General features: G+C 40.3%; 1 protein-coding gene across 1 annotated transcript in view; it reads right to left on the bottom strand.

Moving 5' to 3' along the window:
- Positions 1 to 24,715, bottom strand: part of LOC148321096 (DNA topoisomerase 2-beta-like) — a 62,896-nt gene that overhangs the window by 26,202 nt on the left and 11,979 nt on the right. Inside the window, exons 4-16 of the mRNA XM_088319238.1 lie at positions 14,548 to 14,611; positions 14,257 to 14,402; positions 9,266 to 9,363; positions 8,930 to 9,142; positions 8,571 to 8,744; positions 5,609 to 5,710; positions 5,379 to 5,516; positions 5,158 to 5,296; positions 3,586 to 3,743; positions 2,881 to 3,006; positions 2,670 to 2,780; positions 1,891 to 1,996; positions 1,668 to 1,777 (exon numbers count right to left, since the gene is read on the bottom strand). Of these exons, the coding sequence (XP_088175364.1) occupies positions 1,668 to 1,777; positions 1,891 to 1,996; positions 2,670 to 2,780; positions 2,881 to 3,006; positions 3,586 to 3,743; positions 5,158 to 5,296; positions 5,379 to 5,516; positions 5,609 to 5,710; positions 8,571 to 8,744; positions 8,930 to 9,142; positions 9,266 to 9,363; positions 14,257 to 14,402; positions 14,548 to 14,611 (1,685 nt within the window). The remainder of the gene's footprint in view (positions 1 to 1,667; positions 1,778 to 1,890; positions 1,997 to 2,669; positions 2,781 to 2,880; positions 3,007 to 3,585; positions 3,744 to 5,157; positions 5,297 to 5,378; positions 5,517 to 5,608; positions 5,711 to 8,570; positions 8,745 to 8,929; positions 9,143 to 9,265; positions 9,364 to 14,256; positions 14,403 to 14,547; positions 14,612 to 24,715) is intronic.

Genomic DNA, 24,715 nt, shown 5'->3' with positions numbered 1-24,715 from the left:
TGGTGGAATAAGAATGAAAGCGGCCTTTATTTTCAATAGGTCTAGCGCAAACTTAACAGACGTTTCAATATGTCACTCCTCTAAACCTAAGGACAGACGTCTAATGCAAATTGACTCCAAATGTATCTGCATGACTATAACCCTCAAATGTTAGCATGTATGATTAGAGCACATTTACCTGAAACTGTGAGAATATTCAAGTCAGTACAAGTAATCGGGTGAGTGGTGTGATGTGTCAAACGGAATTTTAGGGCTTAAAGCAGGGGTGTCAAACTAATTTTTGTGGACGGGCCACATCGTAGTTATGGTTTCCCTCAGACGGCCGTTATCACTGTATGATCACCTTACATCATTACATACACACAAAAAATTGATGGAAAGCCAGTTTTGCTTTTAGCCGGGGCCGCTTTGGGAGCGTCGATGTCTGCTCGCGGGCTTCATGACCACACTGGTCGTCATGCCATGATGAAAACATCTGACAAGCCCGCCCGTGTCTGTAGTGAGGATATACAGTGCATAAATGGATGGATGGACAAACTTTGAAAAATTCAGAGCACAACAGCGAGGATGTCAACTCCACAGCCGAGTATGGCCACATTGGAACATGAGGATGAGTAGTGTAGCCCGGAGCGGCCTTGGTAAAAAAAAAAAAAAAAGTCAAGCTAGAGCTTATAGCTGAAATTGTAATATTAAAAGACCCAAGACCAACTTCGTCGATGGAAAAATCGGAATATAAAATCTCCGACTTAGAACAGAATCAGAGTTGTTACGTTCCACATTTTGAGACGGCGTGTTGTACTCATCCAAATAAATGTGAACGTCGACTCGGTCCCACTTCAGTAAAAATCCCGAATGGAGCTCTATGCCCCGCATGTCCTCACCTTGATTAGCAAAGAAGCAGTGTGCCGTGTCCTCCCAGAATACATAAATATAGCTCTGCTCCCTTTCACATTTCCTCATTCTCATAGAAATCAGCCACGGAGAGGTTAATCCTTTTGACATGTGGAAGTAGTTATAGGTAGGGATCACCATTTTTGGATGTTATAAGCAGTGAAAGAACAATGATTTCCAATAGAGAGTTTGTAATCGGTCCCTTTCGTGACTCCAAAAGAGACATGGCGAGAGCAGAGGGGGGCGTGGTCATATTCCTCATCAAAAATAGGAGTTTTACAAGTCATCACTTATTTCCTAATTACTCCAAAATGAATAGACAAAAAGGAAAACTATAACTAATTTCAGGTCCCTGATCAAAAAAATATATAAACTGAGCTTGTTAATGGGCCATCTTGGCTAGCTAATTCCTTTAATATGAGCACCACCCTGGCACATTGGCGAGTAAAGTAAAAGAAATATCCATGTGGGGAGATGCAGATGTTGCGAAATGTTCTCGCTGCTGCGTGAAAGAGTGTAGTAGGAAAAGTGAGTACAGCGGTTGGCACAATAAGTTAAATATAAATTTCTTTGTAAAAGCACTTTGTGCAAAAAATTAATTTGCTTAGTAGTGTTTTACTGTTGCTGATGTTCATTATTTGGAGTGATAGAATAATTACGACAGCAAACCACAAACTCATAAGAGAGTAAAAATCTTTTGTGAAATGACTGTAATTGGAGATAATAAGGATTGTTTAAAATCAATTTACTCCAGAAAAGGTGTCACTTGAACTCACCAAAGTGATGGCAGCATCGTCCTCGGCACCATTGTATTTAAATGTGATGCGATGCCTCTCCATTTCAGCAAAATATTCTTTAGCCTCCTTGCTTGTACTTGTACCCAAACCTATAACATGCATTTATCATGATCATGAGGAAATAACAATAATCAATTCAAGAATTTCAACATAGATTATCATTTTTCATGAACTGTGTAAAATTATTGCGTAAAGAACAAACCTTTGTAGTACTTTACGTGCCAGGTTTTATAGTTTTCTGTCTGTTTCTTCCACTCGTCAAACTCTGGAATGCTGTAAAAAGCCAGCTCTTGCTTATTCTTGGAAACCTGCAGAAAATAGGTATGAGTGTGAGTGCGGATGGTTGTTCGTTTCTGTGTGCCCTGCAATTGGCTGGCAACCAATTCAGGGTGTCCCCCGCCTACTGCCCAAAGATAGTTGGGATAGGCTCCAGCACCCCCCGCGACCCTTGTGAGGAGAAGCGGTACAGATGATGGATGGATATGTTACTGACTCCACTTTGCACCACACACATATAGCATACACATAAAGTGGTCAACGTATGGCCTCAATGAAAATAATGTTCGGGACGCAGGCGTATATGTGTGGGATTGTGCATTGTGGCTAGACATGTCTGTAAAAACTGTATGAGAAAGTGATGATGACGATGAACTAACTAAATAAATAAATAAATAAAAGTACTGCGGAAAAATTTTGATAAATCTCAATGAAACTTGACTAACCTCCTCAGGAAAGTGTCTAGAAATGTTATTCTAGTCAACACTTTCTACTCTGTAAGGGATTCTTTTGTATAGTCCCCTGATTTAATTTTGACTTCCGCCCAGGGGTTTAAAGATTTGTGGGCGATTTGATCTATTTTGTCCTTCTGAATATGAATACCTGCTCAATATATTGTCCTTACGTGTTCATAAGAATGCTGTGTAATATTAGTACTAATAGACACAATGAGATCACAATGTAACATCCTACTATGTGACTTACTTTTACAATGGGCGTGATAAATTCCTCAAGGAATGTGTGTTTCAACAAAGATGGCCAATTGTGATGAAAGAAGTTGATGAGCAGACCTTTTATATGGGACCCATCTTGATCCTAGGACAGACAAGAAACAGGACGACTTCAACTTCTGTATACAAGTGAATTGAACACTATAAATGGCATCAGGAGAGATTGCATCCATTCGTTAGGCCACCTGGTCTGTCATGATCATGATCTTGCCATAGCGCAGACTCCTCAGTGACTCTGGGTCTTCATAACTCTTCTTGTATTGGAGTCCAACAATTTTGATGATGTTGTTGATTTCAGCGTTTTCCATTATCTGTTGGTAAAACAACATTAGAAAATACATTATGGATATTAAATGTTCATTGATTTATTGATTTAAATAGTAATTCGATATAACAACAGAAAACAAAACCATCAGTTGATGTAAATAACACTGAATATATCAATTATATTAATATGTGACACTTATTCTCAAACTTTGCATTAAAGGTGGACTCTGCTATTTGTGCAGACTAGGGACTGCGCACAGCCACGAAAATGCGTGACTAACTGACGCCCTTTCTTATAATTCCCATGTAAAAAAAAAAAAACACACACACACATGAATAAGTGGGAGATTGAGCAAAATAAAATGGGAAAAAGTGGTTTTGAAGCAAAAAAATCAAAGTCATATTAATTTATATAACTGATATAGTTTTTTATTCAGCCACTGCTTGTTGCAGAAAACTTCTTCAGTACAATGACAATAAAGGGATTTCTAATTCTAATTTCATTAAGACAACTTTACAGGGCTAATCAGGACTAAGTGCCATCTTCCACAAATTTTCAATATTCAGGGTCTCTATACAAACAGTACTTATCGAAGGTGAAACAGATTCAATTAAATGCATACCTGTTTGTGCGTTGCTTCTCGTACATTTAGGATCTTTCCTCTCAGTGGAAATACACCATAGCGATCACGCCCGATGACTCCGAGTCCAGAAACAGCAAGAGACTTTGCTGAATCACCCTCAGTTAGGATGAGAGTACATTCTGAGGAGTGTTTTCCACCTTGAATATGGGTATAAAAAAGACAAGCATATATAAATATATGAATAAAAAAATAAAAAAAATAATTATATATATATATATATATATATATATTAGGGCTGTCAAAATTAAAGTATTGACTCAGGTAATTAATCCCAAAAATTTTAACTCAGTTTGATTTACTTAAAAAATTATTTGCATACTTTGCAAATAAAATATTGTGCCATATTAGCTGTCTTTAGCACGTCTCAGAACAAAACACTGTGTTTAAGTTACCACTGGGCCTTGCAAACCAACACTGCTGGAGTGTGGCGCTTGTGGGCAGTTTTGAGAAATGTTTAGAAAATGTCCTCAAAGATGTCTCCATTTAGATCGTATTCAAGAATCCAAGAAAGCTATTAGACCAGTCTTTGAATTAAATATACTTCATATTTGGTGATTTTGCATCAATTCCAAGATATTATTCAAGTAAATATCTGTTATAAGCTTCGCAAAAAAATAGTAGTTGAAAAATGTGATTAATCATGGAATTTTTTTGTGATTAACTAGTTAAAAAAATAATCAGTTGACAACACTAATATATATATATATATCTATATATCTATATATATAAATATATATATATATATATATATATATATATATATATATATCACCACTCTGCAATAATACTGTGTCATTAGATCATGAAGAGAATCGCCCCTCTATATGTATGCTATAACTCCCCCCCCCCCCCCTCCCACGAGTACAAGTCTGCGAAATCTGTGTCCTACCGACCCCTGAGAGCATAGTTTGGATTTTTTTTTTTTATCTCGCTACCATCATTCCCATTCTCGCGTCCCCATTTTAGGTTGTTACAGTCTTTATCATGTTTCTCTTGGACGAGTTGAAATTGTTTAATAAATTTCATTGCACTATACTTGCAACCTGTGCAATGACAAATTTTAATCCATTCCATTCCAAGATATTATATTTTGCAACAATGATATTGTTGAGACATTGAGCAACTAACACCAAACTCTCAAATGACAGATGTGTAAAACTAGCATAAAGATACAACAATGCATAAAACTAACCATGTTGCACTTACCAATTTGCTGTTTTCATCTATTGATAATACATAAAATTTTGCGGTTCTCATTCTCAGTTTTTGGAGTAATTAAATATTCACCATTAAGTTTCACCCAAAAAACAAATTATTGCCATAACTGCTAAAAATAACTCCCATATTCAAATGAAGATTTAGGGAAGAATAAATTGGTTCATGATCTGGCCACTGATTTGTGCTCAGAAAATGTACTGAGACATGAAAATGATCTCACATATGATTAGGATTCCAGATTCAATCAACCGATAACCATTGATAAAGAAACATTTCCATAAATTAATAGTAACAGTTCATTAAACATGAAAAAAATCTGCAGTTAAAACACACCAGCATCATTGGCATCGTCCAACTTGGGGATGCCTTTAATCTTGCTGTGCTTCACAGATGAGCACTTTTTATTCAGCTGTGTCTGAGCTTTGAACTTCACCCAGTTGAGGATGCTCTCAACAATCCCACAATTGGTAGCCTGTGAATGACAAAGAGAAGACAAACTCAAAAAGTGTCTTTGTATGTGTAAGACACTAAAAGCAATTCATAACTGCACTTACTGCTTTGATAAACTTGTCAGACAAAAGGCATTTGGAACCAAAGCTTTTTGTCTGGAGGGTCATGTTTTCTTTTGTCTGGGAGTCAAAGCTTGGATTCTCAATTAGTGCATTCACAAAAACCCAAACGTGGTTCTTAACCTGCAGCATTCATGAAAGAAAGATATGTCCATTAGTGTGAGTAACAATAATAGAATTATAAATGATTATGTTAAAATCATGTAGCACTCCACCTGGAAGGGTTTGACAGACACTCCTGCCTTGTTTTTTTTCTTCACTACTTCAATAAGTTTGGACACTATTTGATCCACCACATAGTCCACATGTCTACCGCCCTATAAAAGAAAACACAAGTTTCAAAAACTTTTAATGAGCCATATCATTGATGGGCAATTTAAATGATGGATAGGGTCACAGATTTTGGGGGGTCACAGAGGACCACACACTTTCTATAGATGCATGACAAAAATGACAATAGTCTTTTTTTTTTTATATATAAAAACAATGTACATCACACTATCTTAGTTTTAGTATTTCATGGGCAATGCATGTAAAATGATCAACGAGGGAACGGTGTATGAGCAAACAATGTTCCCAGTGCAAAGGACTCTTGTGCATAATAAATAAAATTCAAGGATGGCACAAACTGTTGAACAGTAAACCCAAATTATGGTTAAAAATTAAATTAACTAATTTTGTGCTTTTTTTCCACACTCAAATATGTTAGTATGAATGTTCTCCATATTAGTGTCAAGTGATTAATTTTTTAAATTAATTAATCACAAAAAAATTCCATGATTAATTGCGATTAATCACATTTTTCACCTACTATTTTTTGTGACGCTTGTAACAGATAAATACTTGAATAATATCTTGGAATTTATTCAAAATCATCAAATATCAAGTACCTTTCTTTCAGGACCATAGGGCGCACTTTAAAGTCCCAAATCTTCTCCAATACAAACAAGGCGCCTTGTCATTTGACACGCCTATTGTTTAGAACTCAACAATTGAGCCTGATCCCTTTGGGGCATTGCAGAGTGCATGTTAAGACACCCTGCTGGCCAAAGTCTGAAACATCTATGCTTGGAATTGCGTGTGGCAAATACATGATGTGAATACGTTTTTGGGTGATGGTGTAGGAGAAAGCTGGACAAAAGGGCATCTGTCCACAATGTCGTAGTCTGTCTTATCATTCATGTTATTGCAAGAAAGAAATGTCACAAGTTTAGACAACAGACTGCAAAAATATAAAAAAATAAATAAAAACACACTGCCCAAAGCACACCACTCAAATCTCTCTAAACAGCCATGTGATTGGCTGAGGATGAGTGGCTCCCAAGAAGCCATTGCAATCTTTTAGTGTTATTTTTATTTCTTTTGGGGATATAAATGGCATGAGAGATACATGTTTTGTGTTAATCTTATTTCTTTGTTTCATTGTTTGCTTGTATTCTGAGTTTTTTTAGTTTTGATTTGAAACCGTGACTAAGGAGTGTGGCGCCCAGTGAAGTCCCTCCCCTAGCGTTGTCGATTCGATGTGTTGCCATGCTGTCTATCATTGGTCTGAGCCGGTGCAGCATCAATCCCTTATGTTGTCATGACATCTTTCATTGGTCTGAGGTCATCCCCTATTTGCGCGAGTACTGGCGAGCTAGCTTGTCTGTGTTTTTAATATATGTATGGTAATGTACATAGCAGAGGTATTCAATTAAAAGTCACAGAGGTCCACGACTAAAATTTCTTCCAATTAAAAGGTCCGAACCAAAGTCCGACTTCCCTTAATGTCTAGCCTATGTTCACATTTTTATATTGTTTCAATATTTAGAGTCATTAGCAACAGAGCACACTTATTTACTAAATATTTAGCAATGTTCCCATTAGGCAAATTTTCCAGTCAAATAAATATAAGGTGTTTATTTCACATTCAGGAAAATGTGGCTCCAGGAACTTAAGGGTGCCACTTCCAGAAAAAAACTGTAAAATATCTCCTGCACAAATATATCAAGTGCATCGAGATCACATCTTTTAACTTTTTTTTCTTAAATCAAAGAGTTATCAGCCTAAAAAAAACGGAAAGCCTAATTATCCAAGTAAAACAGGCCAACATGTTCAGTACACAATCAATAAAAATGGTTGTCCTCATGAAAAACTAATTCAAAATGAGCTTTGACACCACCTTTTCTTTTGAATATTTCTTTAACTTCTCTTAATGAGAAAAATGAGTTTGTGACTGCCCTGCCAGTAACTTAAATCTGGGTTGGAAAGGAGTCAGGGCCATTGGGATTTGGTAGATTATTTCACACATCTGGCCTTTGTGTTTTCCTTTAGATAATGTTTGTGCAACCATTTAAGCACTCCTTCACAACTTCCCCATCACTGAATGTTTTAGTTAACTTTTAGTGAACATTCGTTTGCATGCCGCTGGGCTGTAAACGAAAATGTAAAAATCTGTTATACTGCACTCGAAGTTCGATGTTTTTGCGTGCGCTCACCTCAAACGTCAGCGGATAACTTTGCACAAAAGGGCGGTGCTTTGTTTCGTAGTAGCGCTTCGCAATGTTGCGACGGTATCGGAGCATATGATGGACACTGGTTTTGAATCGGCTGCAGCCAGAACGAAACTAAATTTCTCCGTCCATTCATTTAAAACAAGACGCATCGACTTCGCTAACTTTTTAGCAAGGCATACTGTCAGCAGCACTCTCTTCCGGTCTGCTGCGCAATTGGCAGTGGATCGTAAACAAAAGATTTGATTGGCTCAAATCAGTGACGCCTTTTCCGTATTAACTAGAATTGCAGCGCCAACGTTTGCAAATGCGCCCTGAAAATTTTTTATCATAGATTGGTCATGGGTCCGGTCCGAACCATCCCGCGGATCCGGACCGCGGTCCGCCATTTGGTGACGGCTGGTATATAGCATAGTTAGTTTTATTATTGGCATGACACTGGTGTTATGGTCCATAGAGGGTGTTTGAAAAAAAAAAAAAACTTCATAAGTATGGATTGGTCTGATCTCTGAACATTTTGAGAGGTGGGATGTAAAAACAATCAGTAATGACAGTTACACCTCAAAAGCAGAGCCATTTTTTTTGCATTGTTAAGTTATTTTAATTTGAATGCACAAGGGTTATATAAAGTTGCCGTGTCTTTTATCCTCAGCTGCCAGTGCTAATACAGTTTTGCGATACACACCTTGGTCGTGGCGATGCTGTTGACAAAGCTGATTTGTTGGAATCCTTTCTCACTCATTGTGAGGCACACTTCCCATCGTTCATTTACAGTCTCATGCAGCACCTTCAAAGCTACACCTGTCTCATCCAATTTGTCTTTCACATACAGATCCACATAGCTGCGGAAGCCATTAACCTTGAGAGATGGAAAATAGGGGTTTAAGGCATCACAGTGTAGGATTTTGCCCCAAAATATCTTAGCAATAGCCTTTTCATTTGACCATCTAATATTAACACTTCTATCTTCACATTATGTATGGAATTGGGACATTGAACAAAGATAAAGACCAATATTCCTTGGGTAATATGACTGAGACTTACTGGTAATTTTTTCCCATTCAGCGTGACTTTGACACCTTTGCAGGAACCGGCAACATCATATGCTCTGCGTGTTAGAAGAGCCACTGTATCCGTATCCAGTTTCTCCATTTTAAACTTAGATAGATCTGGTTGGAAAGTCACACAAGTGAAATCATCTCCATCGAAGAATTTGATTTTGGGTTCTGAAGTCTTGCTCATGTTGTTTTGCCAAGTCTGTGTGGAGCACATGGTAACAAGACAGATATCAATACTTTTTTTTAAACGTGGAGTTTCGCTTCTTGTGCAGAAGCTATACATTGAAGTCACAGTTTCTGTATATGAAGGCAATTTTCCCACCTGTTTGAAACTGTGTCTGTACTCCTTGCAGGCAGTTTCCACTGTGAATTTGGTACTGAAAATATTGCAAAGTTTGGCACCATAGCCATTTCTCCCACCTGAGACAAAAAAGAAAATTATGTCCAATAAAAGCATTCCTCAACTTTCTTCACAGAAAACACTTCACAAATATACAAGAAATCCAGTCAATACTTTTGGAGCCCCTCCAATTAGGGCCCAATCAGCAACTTCTGAAAAGTCTGTATTGTTTTTGTAGAAATTATCATTTATTTATTCTTTTTTTTCCCTTTGAAATGAATCACGTTTTTGGGGGCCTAAACATGTAAAAAAATGTGTAAAAATGCTTGGTCACTTGATGGAATACTATAAGTCATTTGTGAAGGCATTTTGCTTACACCTCTTCTGAAGAAATTGGTGGTCACCTTGCGAAGTGAGGCACTGCAGAGTGTATGCTTCAAATGTACACAATTTGGAGCTTAGGTTGTTGTCTTAAATTAGTTCGCTACGAGAAGGCACTAATTTCTACACACAGGACCGTTGAACAATTTTTAAAAATGCCTGCGTAACACCACCAACAGTGGAAAAATAATAACTACTCCCAGTACGTTTGACCTAGAACGACAAAAATTGGCTGAAATGTGTCGCACCCCGAGATATATTAAAAGTCCAATGTAGCCATATGCTAAAATTAACATGAAATGAGCTATGCATTTTGGAAAGCCCATTTTTGCACATTTTTACATCCAAGTCCTAGAGGGTTCATCTGACTGACTTCAGACTTGGGCTCTATGACCTTAAAGCTACAGTGTGTAAAATGCACTTGCCATAAAGTGATGAACTATTAGAATGCAACGACCTAAGTTCCAAGTCCCTGCATTTTGAAGCAAGTGCACTACGGTGCCTCGGAGAGATCACATTTTGCAAACCTACAACCAATTTAAAATGACTTTGATTATTCCCTCTGTGAAGTAAGAACATTGCATTTGACACATATTAGGGATTGTTTTTGCCCCGAAAAATCTACGAGTTACGTTGCAAAACAAACGGAGATTTCAGCATTCAAGAACTCAACATCAAACTTGAGGAAACATGTCGCGCTAAATTTCCTAAATCAGTTTGCCCTCTGTGGACAGACATATGTTTGTCTTTCAGATTACATTTGTTTAAAAAAAAAAAGTACAGGGTCTTGAAATTTTGTACTTAATTTCTTTCTGTTAATTATACTATTATTTTTCTATTATTTATTAAAATACCTGAATTCACCTTGAGATAATATTAAGCAATTTTTTTACATAATTTATTCTATGGCTCGGATGGACTTTAATTTGCCCGAAGATGATTATTTTGTATTTTTGTCTGATTGATTGGATGTTTGAAAAATATACAAAAATAAATCAGCCGTTGCTGCAGTTACCCAGTACTTAATTTTATTGAGGACTTTATTACTTTTATTCAAGTAATTATTTGGATGAGTACTTTTTACTTCTACTTGAGTCATATTATACTGAAGTAGCAGTACTTTTACTTGAGTACAATATTTGACTAATCAACCCGCCTCGGGACATAAGTAACTTGGATAATGGATGGATTGATAAATCAATTATACTCTTATCTATTAGCACCCTCTTTTGGTGGAAAGTTGACCCAACAGTGCAGTCAGTGAGCGTTTCCACAGGGGCAGTTTTTGTTTCAGGATGCCCTCCCTGATGCACCCCACAGCAAGGCAGTGGCTTGGAATTTGGTAGTGATGGACCGATTATCTGTGGGGCCTTTTTTTTTTTTTTTTTTTTACTTTCAAGGCAGAGAAATTAAAATCTGGTTTATTTTGGCTCGCTGCAGCACACTTCTTTCTCTCTGTGGTGTGCTTGTGGCCTTGCCTGCAGAAGCAGATTGGTCCACCCACAGCACCACCTGTTTGGTTCCTATTGCAGTGGGTAGCAGCCAATCAGCAGTAAGCTGCCTGTTTGCTTTTTCACCTTGAGTCACACTCACTATGGTAGAGGTCCTGGGAACAGAGGAAAGTAAGGCAACAGACTTTGTTGAAATTTTAATAAATGACAGTCTACTACTCATAACTAAAAGAAAATATTTGCCCAAGTGAACTTTAAAGAGACTTGTTTTGTTTGTTTTCATTAAACTATAAGACATGCAGATGAGCCTGGGAGCTTCATGTACTTTTTGTTGGACTTTTAAAACTAATTTGTCCAAGATCTAAAGCTTTAACATGTTGCATATCTCTAAAGTTGTTTAATAGACATGTGCTTAAAGGTATTTAAACTAAGTCAAGTTTTGGAGTTCTTATCTCTCAAGATTTTGACCCCATTTTCCCCTTTTTGCAACAAATGAATATCGGCTTCAAATATCGGTTATCAGCCTCCATGACTATTAATAATTGGCATAGGCCCTGAAAAAGGCATATCAGTCTATCACTAGAATTTGGGTCAACTTATTAGACGTTAATGTACCTAATAGTGTTGTGACTGGTTTGAACCGTGGCCCACTGTGTCAAAGACAGCAATCCACCGGATTGCTCAGATGCAAGGGATGGTAGGTTCGCCGAGTGGCACGACGGGGCGCTGGAACGGTTAGACGGCCGGCGTGCGCCGAAGAAGAGAGTGGGCGAAGAGGAGAGTGGACGAAGAAGAGCACGTTCCCCCGGGCACAATCGGGGGCGACGTTTCGCGCGGTCCGGACCGTACCAGAGCTCCGGCCGGCGTGCGTGGCAGTTAAGCCGAAGAGGAGCACCTTCCGCCCGGGCACGAGCGGGGCGACATTTCGCTCCGTTCGGGACCGTACGAGAGCTCCGGAGGAGGCCGGCCGGCGTGCGTGGCAGTTAAGCCGAAGAGGAGCACCTTCCGCCCGGGCACGAGCAGGGCGACATTTCGCTCCGTTCGGGACCGCACGAGTGCTCCGGAGGAGGCCGGCCGGCGTGTGTGGTAGTTAAGCCGAAGAGGAGCACCTTCCGCCCGGGGCACGAGCGGGGCGAAATGAAACCGAGTTCAACCGAATGGAGACACGCTTCGGGGGAGCAGGTCCGGCGTGCGTGACAATTAAGCCAAATAGGAGCACCTCTTCCGCCCGGGCACGAGCGCAGCGCGAGGCTGTCAGTTATGAATGAATAAATGAATAAATGAATAAATGAAGAATGCCACCTTTCATTTCACAGGGCACACCGGACGGCGTACCAGCAGGTAAAAGTTGAAGTAATTAAATAAATACAAAAAGAAGTAATTGAATAAATACAAAAATAATGGCTGGGGAATAAAAAAAATAATAAGTTTTAATAATAATTTGTTTTTTTTTGTTATAACGTGAATTTCACTCTCTCTCTCTCTACCCGTATTCTATATGGTGTACTGCATACAGGGGGGTATACTGTATACCTGTATAGGTTTTTTAAAGCATTTTTGAAGGGGCGCCGCTACTTCGCGGAATTTCAGTTTTCACGGGTGGTCTCGGTCCCCATTAACCGCGATAACCGGGGTTTCACTGTATAGCGATAAGAGCCATATCATTGAGGCCTATTTCCACTTCATTCTTCCAATTCTCGTAAGACTTCCCTTCATCGAAGCCTGGTTGTAATTTGTAGCTATTAGCGGCAGCCATCCTCTGCTACCATGTTAATGTTCAATAATGGTACATGTTAAAGTTATTTTGACCTTTAATTCGTCGCTCTCAACAGCTCAATACTCGCACACGGTCACAACCAACGACTGGTTGATAATCGCCGTAAATAAGAAAATAAAAAGGCAAAAAATGTAACTTAACAAATGGAAGGCGGCATTACTTGATTTTCAACTGGCATTTGTACCACTGTCATCGCATATTTTTTTTTTTTTACACATTAAAATAAGACCATGGCATTTACAATTTTTTATTTCAAAGATAGTGCTGAGGAGGTTGGCAAGATTTATTTGATGACTCCGGAGGACCAACAAAGTTACCCAAATCACGGAGCGCCCTGACTTAGACAGCGAAGATGGGTGGATTCATGTTAAGTGGCGGTATGGAAAACCTTAAGGAGGTCAAACTTTCTCTGCCAAAGTTTTAATGATTGGTGGAAAGCTGTTGAATTTGATTGCTCCCGGGTAACTTTGATATCGCCCAATTGTTCTAAAAGATGGGGCTCGCCTAGGCATGCCTTTAGCTACCTTTTTTTTTTCTTTCTTCCAGAAATAAGACAAAGAAGTGTTTATTCTAGCTTACATGCTGCAAAGTCTGTTTGACAAGTTCTACGACTCGGGGAAATCTTGGAGACTCTTTCGAGCAGGTATAAATACAGAGACCTCAAATATGATCTGTCTTGATAAAATGATATTCTACAGTGTTGCTTTACATAAATTTGTGTTTCTTACAGACAACAACAGTTACCTCTCTTTCTCTATACGTCTCTTAATGGAGGAAACGTATGGAGATACTAGGCCAAGAGGAAGAAAATCCCAAACAGGTGGAAAATTGTGGGGGAGCAGCATAACAACGGATTTTTAGAGGTAAAATGAAATTTGACCGTGTTTTATGGTAGTTTTTGCTTTTGTTATTTATTCCAATTTTTTTTTTTACCTACGATCTGTATTTCATTATTCTTTCTCACACTCAAAAGTGTGAAGCCCACAATTTCTTTATTGTGTTTCATAGTGTATATTTTTTAAATAAAATTGTATTTAATTCCCAAATGTTATATTTGATTCATGACAATCGTCATTTTCTGTTTTATGTCACGTCATGTTTTGCAATTGGGTGTTTGGAATACTTCACCCTAAATCAGATGGGATTAAGGTCTGGCACTCTCTCAACCCTAGTGGGGACAAGCTACACAGAAAATGAATGCCAAAACTTTGATTTTTTTTTTATTTTAGTTTGCCACTTTGGTTTTTAAATAAAAATCACATTTTGCTTTAAAAGTTTTCGTATTATTGTAACTATGTGTCCTGAACAACCTTGAAATATAAATGTGAGTAGCCCTGGCATAGTGACCTTTGGCCTGCACTCACCTGTGACCTTTTTTTCATCATCATCATAGTTGCTGGATGTGAGCAAGTGACCAAAAATGAGAGCTGGGACATACATTTTCTCATCTTTGTGCTCCACCACTGGTATTCCTTTACCATTGTTCCACACAGAGATGGTGTTGGACTCGCTAGTGGAAGTGGATTAGAGGAAAATGAATGAGTACAACAAGTTAGCACAGAATGAGAAATGTCAATGATTTTCAGAAAATGTTCTTCAAAACAAACATCTCTCCCCATTCCCTAAAATAAAAACTATATTCAGTTTGTACTTACGGGTCAACGTTGATCTTAATGGCACTCATGTTTTTGTCCCTCTGTTTGTTATCTGCTGCATTGACTGGTTAGGAAGAATATAAAAAGGTATGTTATTTTATTGGACTGTGCTCAGACAGACACAAGTCCATGATGAAAACATGTCCACTTTCTTGATCTGAGTTTTCATAAATTAACAGAGTTGGAAAAATTAAGGCAAGTTGATGTCAAAGTGTTTTTGAAGGAGAAACTGAACCCCGAGTTGCTCCTGATGTTGCGTCATCAGTAGGTAGATTATGTAACAGTGTGACGTGACAGCCCATTTACCATTTACCGTATTTTCCGGGCTATAGGGCGCTCTTTAAAGTCCCTAATCTTGCCCAAAACAAACAAAAATAAAAACAAAAACAAAACAAAAAATCATTTTGATTTATTTTGAGATTTGAGGCTACAATCATAAAATCCGACTAATCATGTGTTAACATTTTAATGCTAATTTACGCCTTTTGGGAACCCGAAAATTAAAAATAATATATTTACTTGAAAGATCTGGTGAATTTTTTTCACTCAGACATTCTAAGTAAATTTTACAGGAAGAGTTTTTGAGTAAATTTATTGAATTAAAAAAACAGCTCATTTCATACACAAGGTTACTCAATGAGATTGAGGATTGAAACGACAACCTCCAGATTTGGAGACGGATACTCTATACCTGAGATATGGCTCAGCGACGTGGGGTTAGAATATTGCTGGCATCTCCAAAAGGAGGCCAAAAACTGCGTAGAATTGCGAGGTTTGCACCTGACACCAAAAATATACTAACGGACCATAGCAGTGGAATGGCTTAGGTGTAGCGTGGCCGTCCCCGAAAATTGAGATTATGAGTTTGATCCTCCTTATATTACAATGAGATCCTTCATGTATGAAACGTGTGGACAAAAAAAATAAAGTGGGTTCAACCATGGAGTGAATTTTTTAATTTAATGAACTCAAAAACTCTTTACTTAGAATTTCTGAGTGAAAAAAAAACTTTCCTATGATTTTTCAAGTAAATATCACTCCCCATTTTTCACAGTGTACATACATTCTGTGCAATTAAATTGCATCATAACCAAGGATGTGGTGCGCTGGTGCGCATGAGGACTGGAAATTTAATACTGTGCTCCAGTTCAAATCTGACATCTCGCTTTTGCGTACTAAGAATAGGTCAGGCTAGCCTTAATTCAAAGTCAAGTCAACCGCCACATCGATTGCTTCGAGGGTCAACTTCTAAATAAAAGCTAAATAAGTCATTGATATCTATGTACATAATATACAGTATTCATTGTTTTGCTTTTATTTTGAAGTTGACCATCCCAGGAAATTACTTTGTAACATATAAACTTTTGTGTTAGTTAATTTTACCTACAGTGCTCATTTGAGAAGCATGACAATTTGTTTTATGTACACCCCTAATTATAAGTCACACCAATGCAGTGGTTCTCAATTATTTCCTGTCACGCCCCCCCCTACCAAGAAGAAAACAATTCGAGCCCCCCCACCACCATTTTTTTTTTTTACATTTCGTAATAATGTACATGTTCTTTGTATATTAATGTTAGATTGTCAATAAAATATCTTACCTTAACAAAGCTAAATTGCAAAAAAATATATATATCATTTTGAGAACGACTATTGTGAGGATCGAAACTCAGTACTCTGTGGTGCTAATATTGATGAGATGATAAATATTTACTATTTATGTTTTGTTTTGTTTTAACTTTATTAACATGAAGAAACCAAACAGTTATTAATACGTACATAATATAGAAAAGACAAAAAGAGCCAGGGGGATTTTAAACTAAAATTCTTTAAGTTTTAATGTTTACTATACGTTTTTTTTTTTTTACAATACGTTTGATGTCGAACGTCTTTGTTGTGATGACGTCAGCCACTTTCGTGTTCCAGCCTGAGAGCGTCTGCTAAATTGCTCACGTAGTGTCTCCGCCCAAACGCGGTTCGAGTCAGACTTCTGTTAAAAGTCGAGCGTCCATCGAAGCAATTCATTTTAGCGATTAGCGTGTTTAGCGCCTCCTTGCTCGGCTCCTCGTTTAGAACGCTACTTGTTTGCAGAGTCGTTTATTTGCCATCATGTAGCTTGTTGCTGCTGCTGTGCGCGGACTTACATATACTGTATTTTTGCAGCCATAAGGCGCACTTTAAAGTCCCTAAACTCGTCCAAAAAAGCCATGGCGCCTTTTGATGCAGAGCGCCCATTATAAAGATAAAGATGTCCTTTATTAGTCCCACAATGGGGAAATTTGAGGTGTTACAGCAGCAAAGATATAGATCACACAGAGTCGGCGGCGTAATGTAGCCGTTAATGTATAACATTAGCAGCAGACATTCATAAAAAGCATGCAAATATACACAGTATAAACGGATATAAGTGTAAGGAAACACTCCTAATGCCTGTCCATTATACAGAGGGGGAAACGCTGTAATGATAAAAACTACTGAATGATTGAAAATACTGCAATGATAAAAATATTGCAATGATAAAAGTACTGAAATGATAGAAAAGTACTGTAATGATAGAAAATACTGCAATGATAAAAGTACTGTAATGGTAAAGAGTACTGCAATGGTAAAAAGTACTGCAATGATAAAATATACTGCAATGATGAAAGTACTGTAATAGTAAAAGTACCGCAATGATAGGAAATACTGCAATGATAAAAGTACTGTCATAGTGAACGTCCTGCAATGGTAGAAATGCTGCAGTGATAGAAGTACTGTAATAATAATACTGTAATGGTAAACAAAATACTTCATTGGTCAATATTTAAGTACACCATTGGCTGAAAGTACAGTAGTAGTGTGTATTGCATCCTAGGACTGCACAATTGCACTAATGCCCTCCTGTTTGTAGGCCTGACCCAATGTTCTTGTTAAAAAGTCTGACAGCAGCCGGCAGGAAGGAGCGGCGAAATCTCTCTTTGATACAGCGAGGGTATAACAGTCTATCACTGAAGGAGCTGTGGAGTGTTCTCAGAGTGTCATTGAGTGGGTGGGCTGGGTTGTTAACAGCCAATAATCAAATATTACTCCCTTCCTTACTCACAACTGAATTGTCTACTTAAAAATATTCAAGCTATTTTAGTCATGTCAGAGGAATCCAAAATGTTCGGATTTGAACGAACTCGTCGCCACTTGTAAACATGCGCAGAAGGTAAGAAAACTTCCGGCTGTCAATTTTCGGCCAAAATATCGTAGGTTTTTGTTGTGTTTTTCAAACTTCAAATTAGGATGCAACTACAGCGAGTTCCAATACTGCGGGATTTATTGACGTTCGCTTTAACTCGACATTCACTGAACTAACTGATCCCCGTAGCGCCCGCCCATTGCCCCCGATAAGGCCAATGGAATTAAAGATATTTGGCTGCTTTAAAAAAAATGCTTGCCCGGTCGGGTAAGTTGCCCATAATTTTACCTTGCCCGTGGCCAAATTTCACTTGCCCCGGGCAATCGGGAAGCGGTTGACCGCGAACCCTAACCCTTAACTGGTACTGCGCCCTTTGATAGGGCGCGTCTTTTGGCCGTAAAAATACGGTAGTTCAAATAAAGTTCGTTCTGCTGCGGCGCAAACTAGCTTGGCGCTGGGCATTTAAGGAGCGGCGAAGGAAATCACTTCTGGGTCAATGAACGACAGGGCAACGCTTTTTTTTTTTAATCAGTACTGCGCGACAGGGCGACGCTTTTTTTTCAATCAGTACTGCGTGACAGGGCGACGCTTTTTTTTTTAACCAGTACTGCGTCACAGGGCGACACTTTTTTAAAACCAGTACTGCGTGAACTAGCTTTGACGAGCTCAAACTCGCGTTGTCTAAGATCGCCTTTTTCGGTCCCAAAACCATGCAAAAAAACATGTTCCCCAGGGTCTCATTCGCCCCCCTCAGCATCGCACCGCGCCCCACTATTTGAGAATCACTGCACTAATGGGAGTAACATTTTGAGCAGCGTAATCTTTCATGTCCCCCTTGTTTAAATGAGTGTAAAAGTCAAAGTGGCGGACGCGCCTTTGTGTGTGTGTGTGTGTTTGTACTACTATTTTTGTGAGGACCACTTTGATTTTATACCATATGTTGTGAGGACATTTTGGAGAAGTGAGGACATTTAGGCCGGTCCTCACTATTTTTTCATTCTAAAGGCCACTAGAGCCTCTATACATGTGTCCCTCAAAGTTTCAGAGAGGTCCTCACAAATATATCAAAATTAATTTTTTGTATGAATTTTCAGTTCACTTGAATACACACACTTTTTACTCACTACTGCCACCTATTGGATCCTCAAAGATTTTTGTACCAATCCAACTGAAACTAGAGGACAGTATTGTGGGCTTATTTAAAAGATAAAAAATATGTATTTTTACTAATATTTCCCTGTTTAAGTCAAATACATTTTAATAAACTTAGTTAAAAAATGATTTATGAAAATAAAATTGGTAGTACAAAACCAACATTGGAATTTGCCCTCAGACCTATCCTAAATTATACCTTAAATCTACAATTGTACACTTATCCTACATTTATGTTGGGATAATTCTTTGTGACATACAGTTTCAGTTGCCATTTTACAAATCCGCATTTGTATAAAAAAAAGGGCAAATTTCTAATGGTAAGCAATGCTCTATTTTAGTATTTTCAGTGTTTAATGTTTTAGATTCTGGTGTTTGCTACCAATGGAACTATTATTTCTTATTATATTTAGGGAATCAGTCCAGTCTTTCAAATAAGACACACAAGGACAGAGATCGCAGAATAGCTATACTCAATTGTACTGTTACTTTTGGGAAATCTGACTCATATAAAACTAAAATATACCCTTGAATACTCAGTGAAAGAACTCCTCAAGTACTGAGTAATTGGTGAGTAACTTTGTTAAATGTTATGGTCCATGGCAGAAATGTCGGGGACCACTTAACTAGATGGAAGGAACCAAGTTGGGAGGGAGGCTGCCAAGATTAAGATTTTATTGCCTCGAAGATAAAAATGGTTGACAATGCATTTTGTAATGAAAGTCATAGTTTCTTTGTTGTAGAATACTTTTTATCTCAAAACGGACTTGTCTCGGGCTGCCTATCTGTCCTTGACGCACATGCGCAGTAGTGTTCATTTGAGTCAGCCGTGATCTAACTGAAAGAGCAACATGCCTTAATGAGTCGAAAAAATATGTGCTTTTCCCAAACTGCGAGTGTAATTACGAGCCGATTGATTTTAATAAAATAAAGTTCTTTTTAGAATTAATCTGCTTTTTTAGAGGGACATGGTTGGATAAGAGGCAGCTATCCTCTGTCTCTCAGTCAATGTGAGTCAAGGCTTGCTCCAGAGAATAGCATCCTTAAATGCTATTTGGATTTCATATATAGATCAAGAAAACCCACTACATACCTACAGGGGCACTACCAGGGATTTTGAGCCCCATGAAAATAAATCCCCAGCATCCATCCATCCATTATCTGAACCGCTTCTTCTCACTCGGGTCTCGGCGGGTGCTGGAGCCGATCCCAGCTATCTTCAGGCAATAGGCAGGGCACACCCTAACAGGTTGCCAGCCAGTCCAGGGCGCACAAAGACGAACAGCCATGCGCGCTTACATTCATACCTAGAGGCAATTTAGAGTGTCCAATCAACCTGCCATGCATGTTTTTGGAATGTGGGAGGAAGCCAGAGTGCCCGGAGGAAACATGGCATGGAGAGAACATGCAAACGCCACACAGGATGGCTGGAGCCGGAATTGACCCCACGACCTCTGAAATGTGAGGCCCTCGTGCTAACCACTAATCAGTCCTCTACCAAGAACCCCATTAGATATGGTGGCAGTTGTTTCATTTGAAACCACGCTTGCTGAGAGACTGCAAATCTGATTATGCTCTCCTCCATCCACTCCCAGTCATTGTCACTCCATTCCGCAGGATAATAATGGACATTGTTGCCCTTTAGTCAAAAGTGTGGAGGGCCACCACACATTCTTGTACTGTATGACGATGCCAGAAGATACCCAAGGTTTTCCCAATACCACTACGCACGATCACTGTTCCGGCTGTCCTCCATTCCCTGGTTTGGTTTGTCCGTGGCCTGAGATGGTCTTCAGGCCCCTCCAGACATCCCTGGTATTGTTCCGCTGCAGTTGTTCCTCCATCCGCATCCTGTAGGACTTTTTGCCCTCTCGGATCCTCCTTCTCAGCTGACGCTGCACTCTCTTCAGCTCGTCCTTGTCGCCTGACACAAAAGCCCTCTTTTTCTCCTTCAGGAGTGTCATGACCCGTGTCGGGCATGTCTGTGTTTTTGTGGTTATTTTCTTCCCTCCTTCGTGCCATGTGCTATTCTGTTATTGTTTTGTCAGCTGTGTAGGGGCGTTTCCCTCTCAGCCGTCTCGTCCTCACCAGCCACGCACCTGTTCCCTGTCAACCATCACGCACCTGATTCCCATCTGCTCCCCTGATTACTCGGACTATTTATCCACCCCTTGCCGACAGCTCAGCGTCGGAACATTTCTCCTGCTACGCCATTTTATGGACTTCACGACCACCCTCCTTCTCGCTCATGCCCTCGTTCATGCCCACGCTCCTCCTCCATGCTCATGCCCCATGCTCATGCCCACGGTCCCTTGTGTTTTGTCACGATCCCCGTCACTTGTCTTCTTTTGTTCTATTTAGTCTCGTTTAGTTTGTCCACGCCACGTTGTTTGTCCTCGTTGTTTGATTCAGTTAATAAATTCCCTTTAAGTTACCCTTTCCCCTGCTTCCTCGCTTTCTGGGTCCACCTCCTCCTCGCCGACCGGCGAGCAATCCCTGACAAGGAGAGCTTTAATGTCCGGTGTCATCCAGGGTTTGTTGTTGGAGAAACATCTTAAAGTCCTGGTGGGAATGGTGTTCTCCATGCAGAAGTTAAAATAGTCTGTAATTGCGTCTGCTAGACCATTAATGTCCTCACCGTGAGCTTCGCTGAATACCTCCCAAACAGTTGTGTTGAAACAGTCCTTTAAGGCCTCCTCGGCTTCTCCGGACCATCGCTGGACTGTGCGTGTCACATCTGGCTGCCTGCGGACCAGAGGTTTGTACACAGGAGGAGAGTAACCAAGTTGTGGTCAGCTTTGCCCAGCGGGGGGAGGGGCAGTGACGTGTAGGCCTCCTTGGTGTTGGCATAGAAAAGGTCCAATATTTTATTGTCTCTGGTGTGGCAGGTTACATATTGTGTGAATGAAGGCAGAGAGGAGGAAGGAGAAGCATGATTGAAGTCACCAGAGATAAGGAGCAGGGCATTTGGGTGCTGTGTTTGTAGCCTGCTCACAGCTGCAGTCAGTACGTTACAGGCTGTCTCACTGTTAGCAGAGGGTGGCACGTACGCCGCCACCGCGATCACATGACTGAACTCTCGCGGTAAATAGAACGGACGCATGCTAACAGCTATCAGCTCAATGTCCCGACTGCAAAGTTGATCCTTAACAGTTATGTGCCCAGGGTTACACCATCTATCATTAACAAACACAGCCAGCCCTCCCCCTTTCCTCTTACCGCTCTCCAGTGTCCTGTCCGCGCGTAGTATTTGGAAGCCGTCTAATTCCACGACGGCGTCCGGCGTTCGCTCTGTTCGCCACGACTCCGTGAACACCAGCAAGCTAGCCTCCCGGACAATCCTCTCGTGCCGGGCTAGCGCTGTTAGCTCGTCCATTTTATTGGGGAGGGATCTAACATTCCCCATCATAACGGACGGGAGGACGGGGTGGTATCGTGTCCTCCTTGCCTGGCGTTTAGCCCCCGCACGACATCCCCGTCTCTTCCTCCTCAGTTCGCGGGGGATATCAAGTCTCGCTCCGGGAGCCGACGCTGGGTTAGCACGGAGAGCTAACAGCTGATCTCTTGACTACACGATGGATCCGTAGCTCCGAGTTTTGTCTCCGGACACGATCGCGCAAAAAACAGCCCCCAACAGCAGTAAAACCACCGCAAGTTGTATGTCCATTGCTGAGATGAGGTAAAAATAAAATAAAACAGGGTAAAGGGGAAAAACACACGAAAAAGGCTCAAGAGTGACCAACGCTGCTGTAAACGGGCAGCCACTCGCGAGGCGCCGGAACCGGATGATATCAGCCTCTTAAGAAAAGGCTCGGGCAGATCTTCCACGTGAACCTCTTGAAGGAGTGGAGAGAGGTTTCTTGTGCAACTCTTGGTGCAGCATGCGTGGTGAGAAAGGTGGAGGTGGAGCAAGAAAAGGACCCCAGTATTGCAGTAGTGACCGAAGCCTTAGAACCTTTCATGGCACATCTGTTTGTTGACCAGGCTGCTAACCTCTTGAGGATCTTCTGAGAGATTCCATCACTCTTCATGGCAGAATCTGGCCGGACTACCCTGATGGAGCATCTGAACTGGTTGAGGGATCGAAATCCCATTTGTCAGCATCCTTCCCGTGTCCCTCAGCAACTCGTGGCACCACTCTGGAAGGTGAAGGAGTTGATGCAGAAGTTTGGAATTATTGAATCATCATCATCGGAGTGGTGTTGTCCGGTGGTAATTGTCTTTAAGGAGGACGGGTCGCTGCCCATTTGCATTGATTTTCGAAAGATCTATTCTTCCATCTCAGCGCTTGATGCCTGTCCAATGCTCAGGTTAGATGACCTCGCCGAGCACTTTGGCTTGGCAATCTTCGTCACCACTCTGGACTTGTGTAAAGGCTACTGGGAGGTGCCGTTGGAGGCCTCCAGTCGCCCCTACACAGCCTTCAGAACACCATCAGGACTCTTCCAATTCACAGTAATGCCCTTCGGCTTGCATGGGGCTGCTGCAAACTTTCAACACCTTATGGACAAAGTTCCTCCGGGCTGTGTAGCATTCAGTGCAGCTTACCTGAATGATGTGCTCATTTTCAGTAGCACATGGAAGGAACACATCCATCACCCGAGAACTGTCTTGGAAAAGAGCAGAATGACAGGACAGACCTTGAATGTGGTCAACTGTGAGAGGGCCTGCCATGAAACCAACCTTGGCTATCTGCTGGTTAGGGGTAAGGTATGACCTCAGATGGATAAGATTGAAACAATCCAGAACTGTCCTAGTCCTCGGACCAAAAAGGACTCTCAAACCGAGCGCCGCTGTTACTTCCAGGTTTTGTAGCGTCATGTGTAGGATGCCGGCGTGTGACATCATCAGGACCTTGAGGCGAAATGCCAGGTTTTGCCGTAAAATCATTTTCTTATTGTTCTTGATCAGTCTAAAGGCAAAGGCATATGGCTGGTTGAATGATCGAATTTTTCTATAATTAATAATATTATTGAGAATGGAAATGCGACTTTGATAAAGAAAAAAGTTATTGTTTGAATTAATTGGCTTGGAGGAGGCCCCAAGGTGTTTAAAATGTGTCAATCCTCTGTCTCCCTGTCAGTTTGAACCAGGACTTACTACAGAGAATAGAACCCTTTTGCATGTAGCAAATGTTGTGCAGGTTTTGTACATATTAAAATTGAAGAAAACCAATTGCATCCAACAGCTATGCCATACATAAAATTACCTGTGGCGGACCGTGCATTTCACACCTGGGCCTTCGATGAAGTCCGACTTAGTCCTACTTGAATAAATGCCCCTCATAATACCATTATTTATGACGCCACAGCTGGGCAAATAATATGCAGAAACACACTTACACAGTACTAAGTGAGTATTGGACGACCGGGCTTCTCTTGAAACGCCTGTCTTGAAAATGGCCTCGCAAGTGTATCTTCAATTAATCCACACTTTTCCCTCCTTTGGCCATTGGTGTTTAAAACAGCGCAAATATATTTTAGATTTTCAAACCGTCGCCAGTTACGACTTTCAGGTTTGTTGATTCTGCATAGCTCTGCCCCTTCACAAGTGAGTATCCAATACAAAACGCGTTCATCACCTTCAGCCGAAGGCCAGCGAGAAGGTTCACAGTAAGCAACTCGTGATCTGATTGGCTTTCGCAACTGTCTATCAAACCTGAAAGGTCATTGACTTTGACAGAAGAGATGCCCGCACAATTGCATCTGAAGGCCTCGGAATGAATAGTGCCTGCTACTGGTATTGTGAAACCTGCCTGGCAACATGAGCTAACATAATGCAGATTGGATACAAACTCTTACCTAAAAATAAGACGCTCGGATATAAAATGACATCAATGTGAAGAATACGATA

This window comes from Idiotropiscis lumnitzeri, chromosome 16 (genome assembly GCF_059441095.1).
Source record: "Idiotropiscis lumnitzeri isolate Australia: NSW breed Sydney's pygmy pipehorse chromosome 16, RoL_Ilum_1.0, whole genome shotgun sequence".
In the NCBI taxonomy this organism is placed as follows: Eukaryota; Metazoa; Chordata; class Actinopteri; order Syngnathiformes; family Syngnathidae; genus Idiotropiscis; species Idiotropiscis lumnitzeri.
This window is presented reverse-complemented; position numbering and strand designations above follow the sequence as displayed.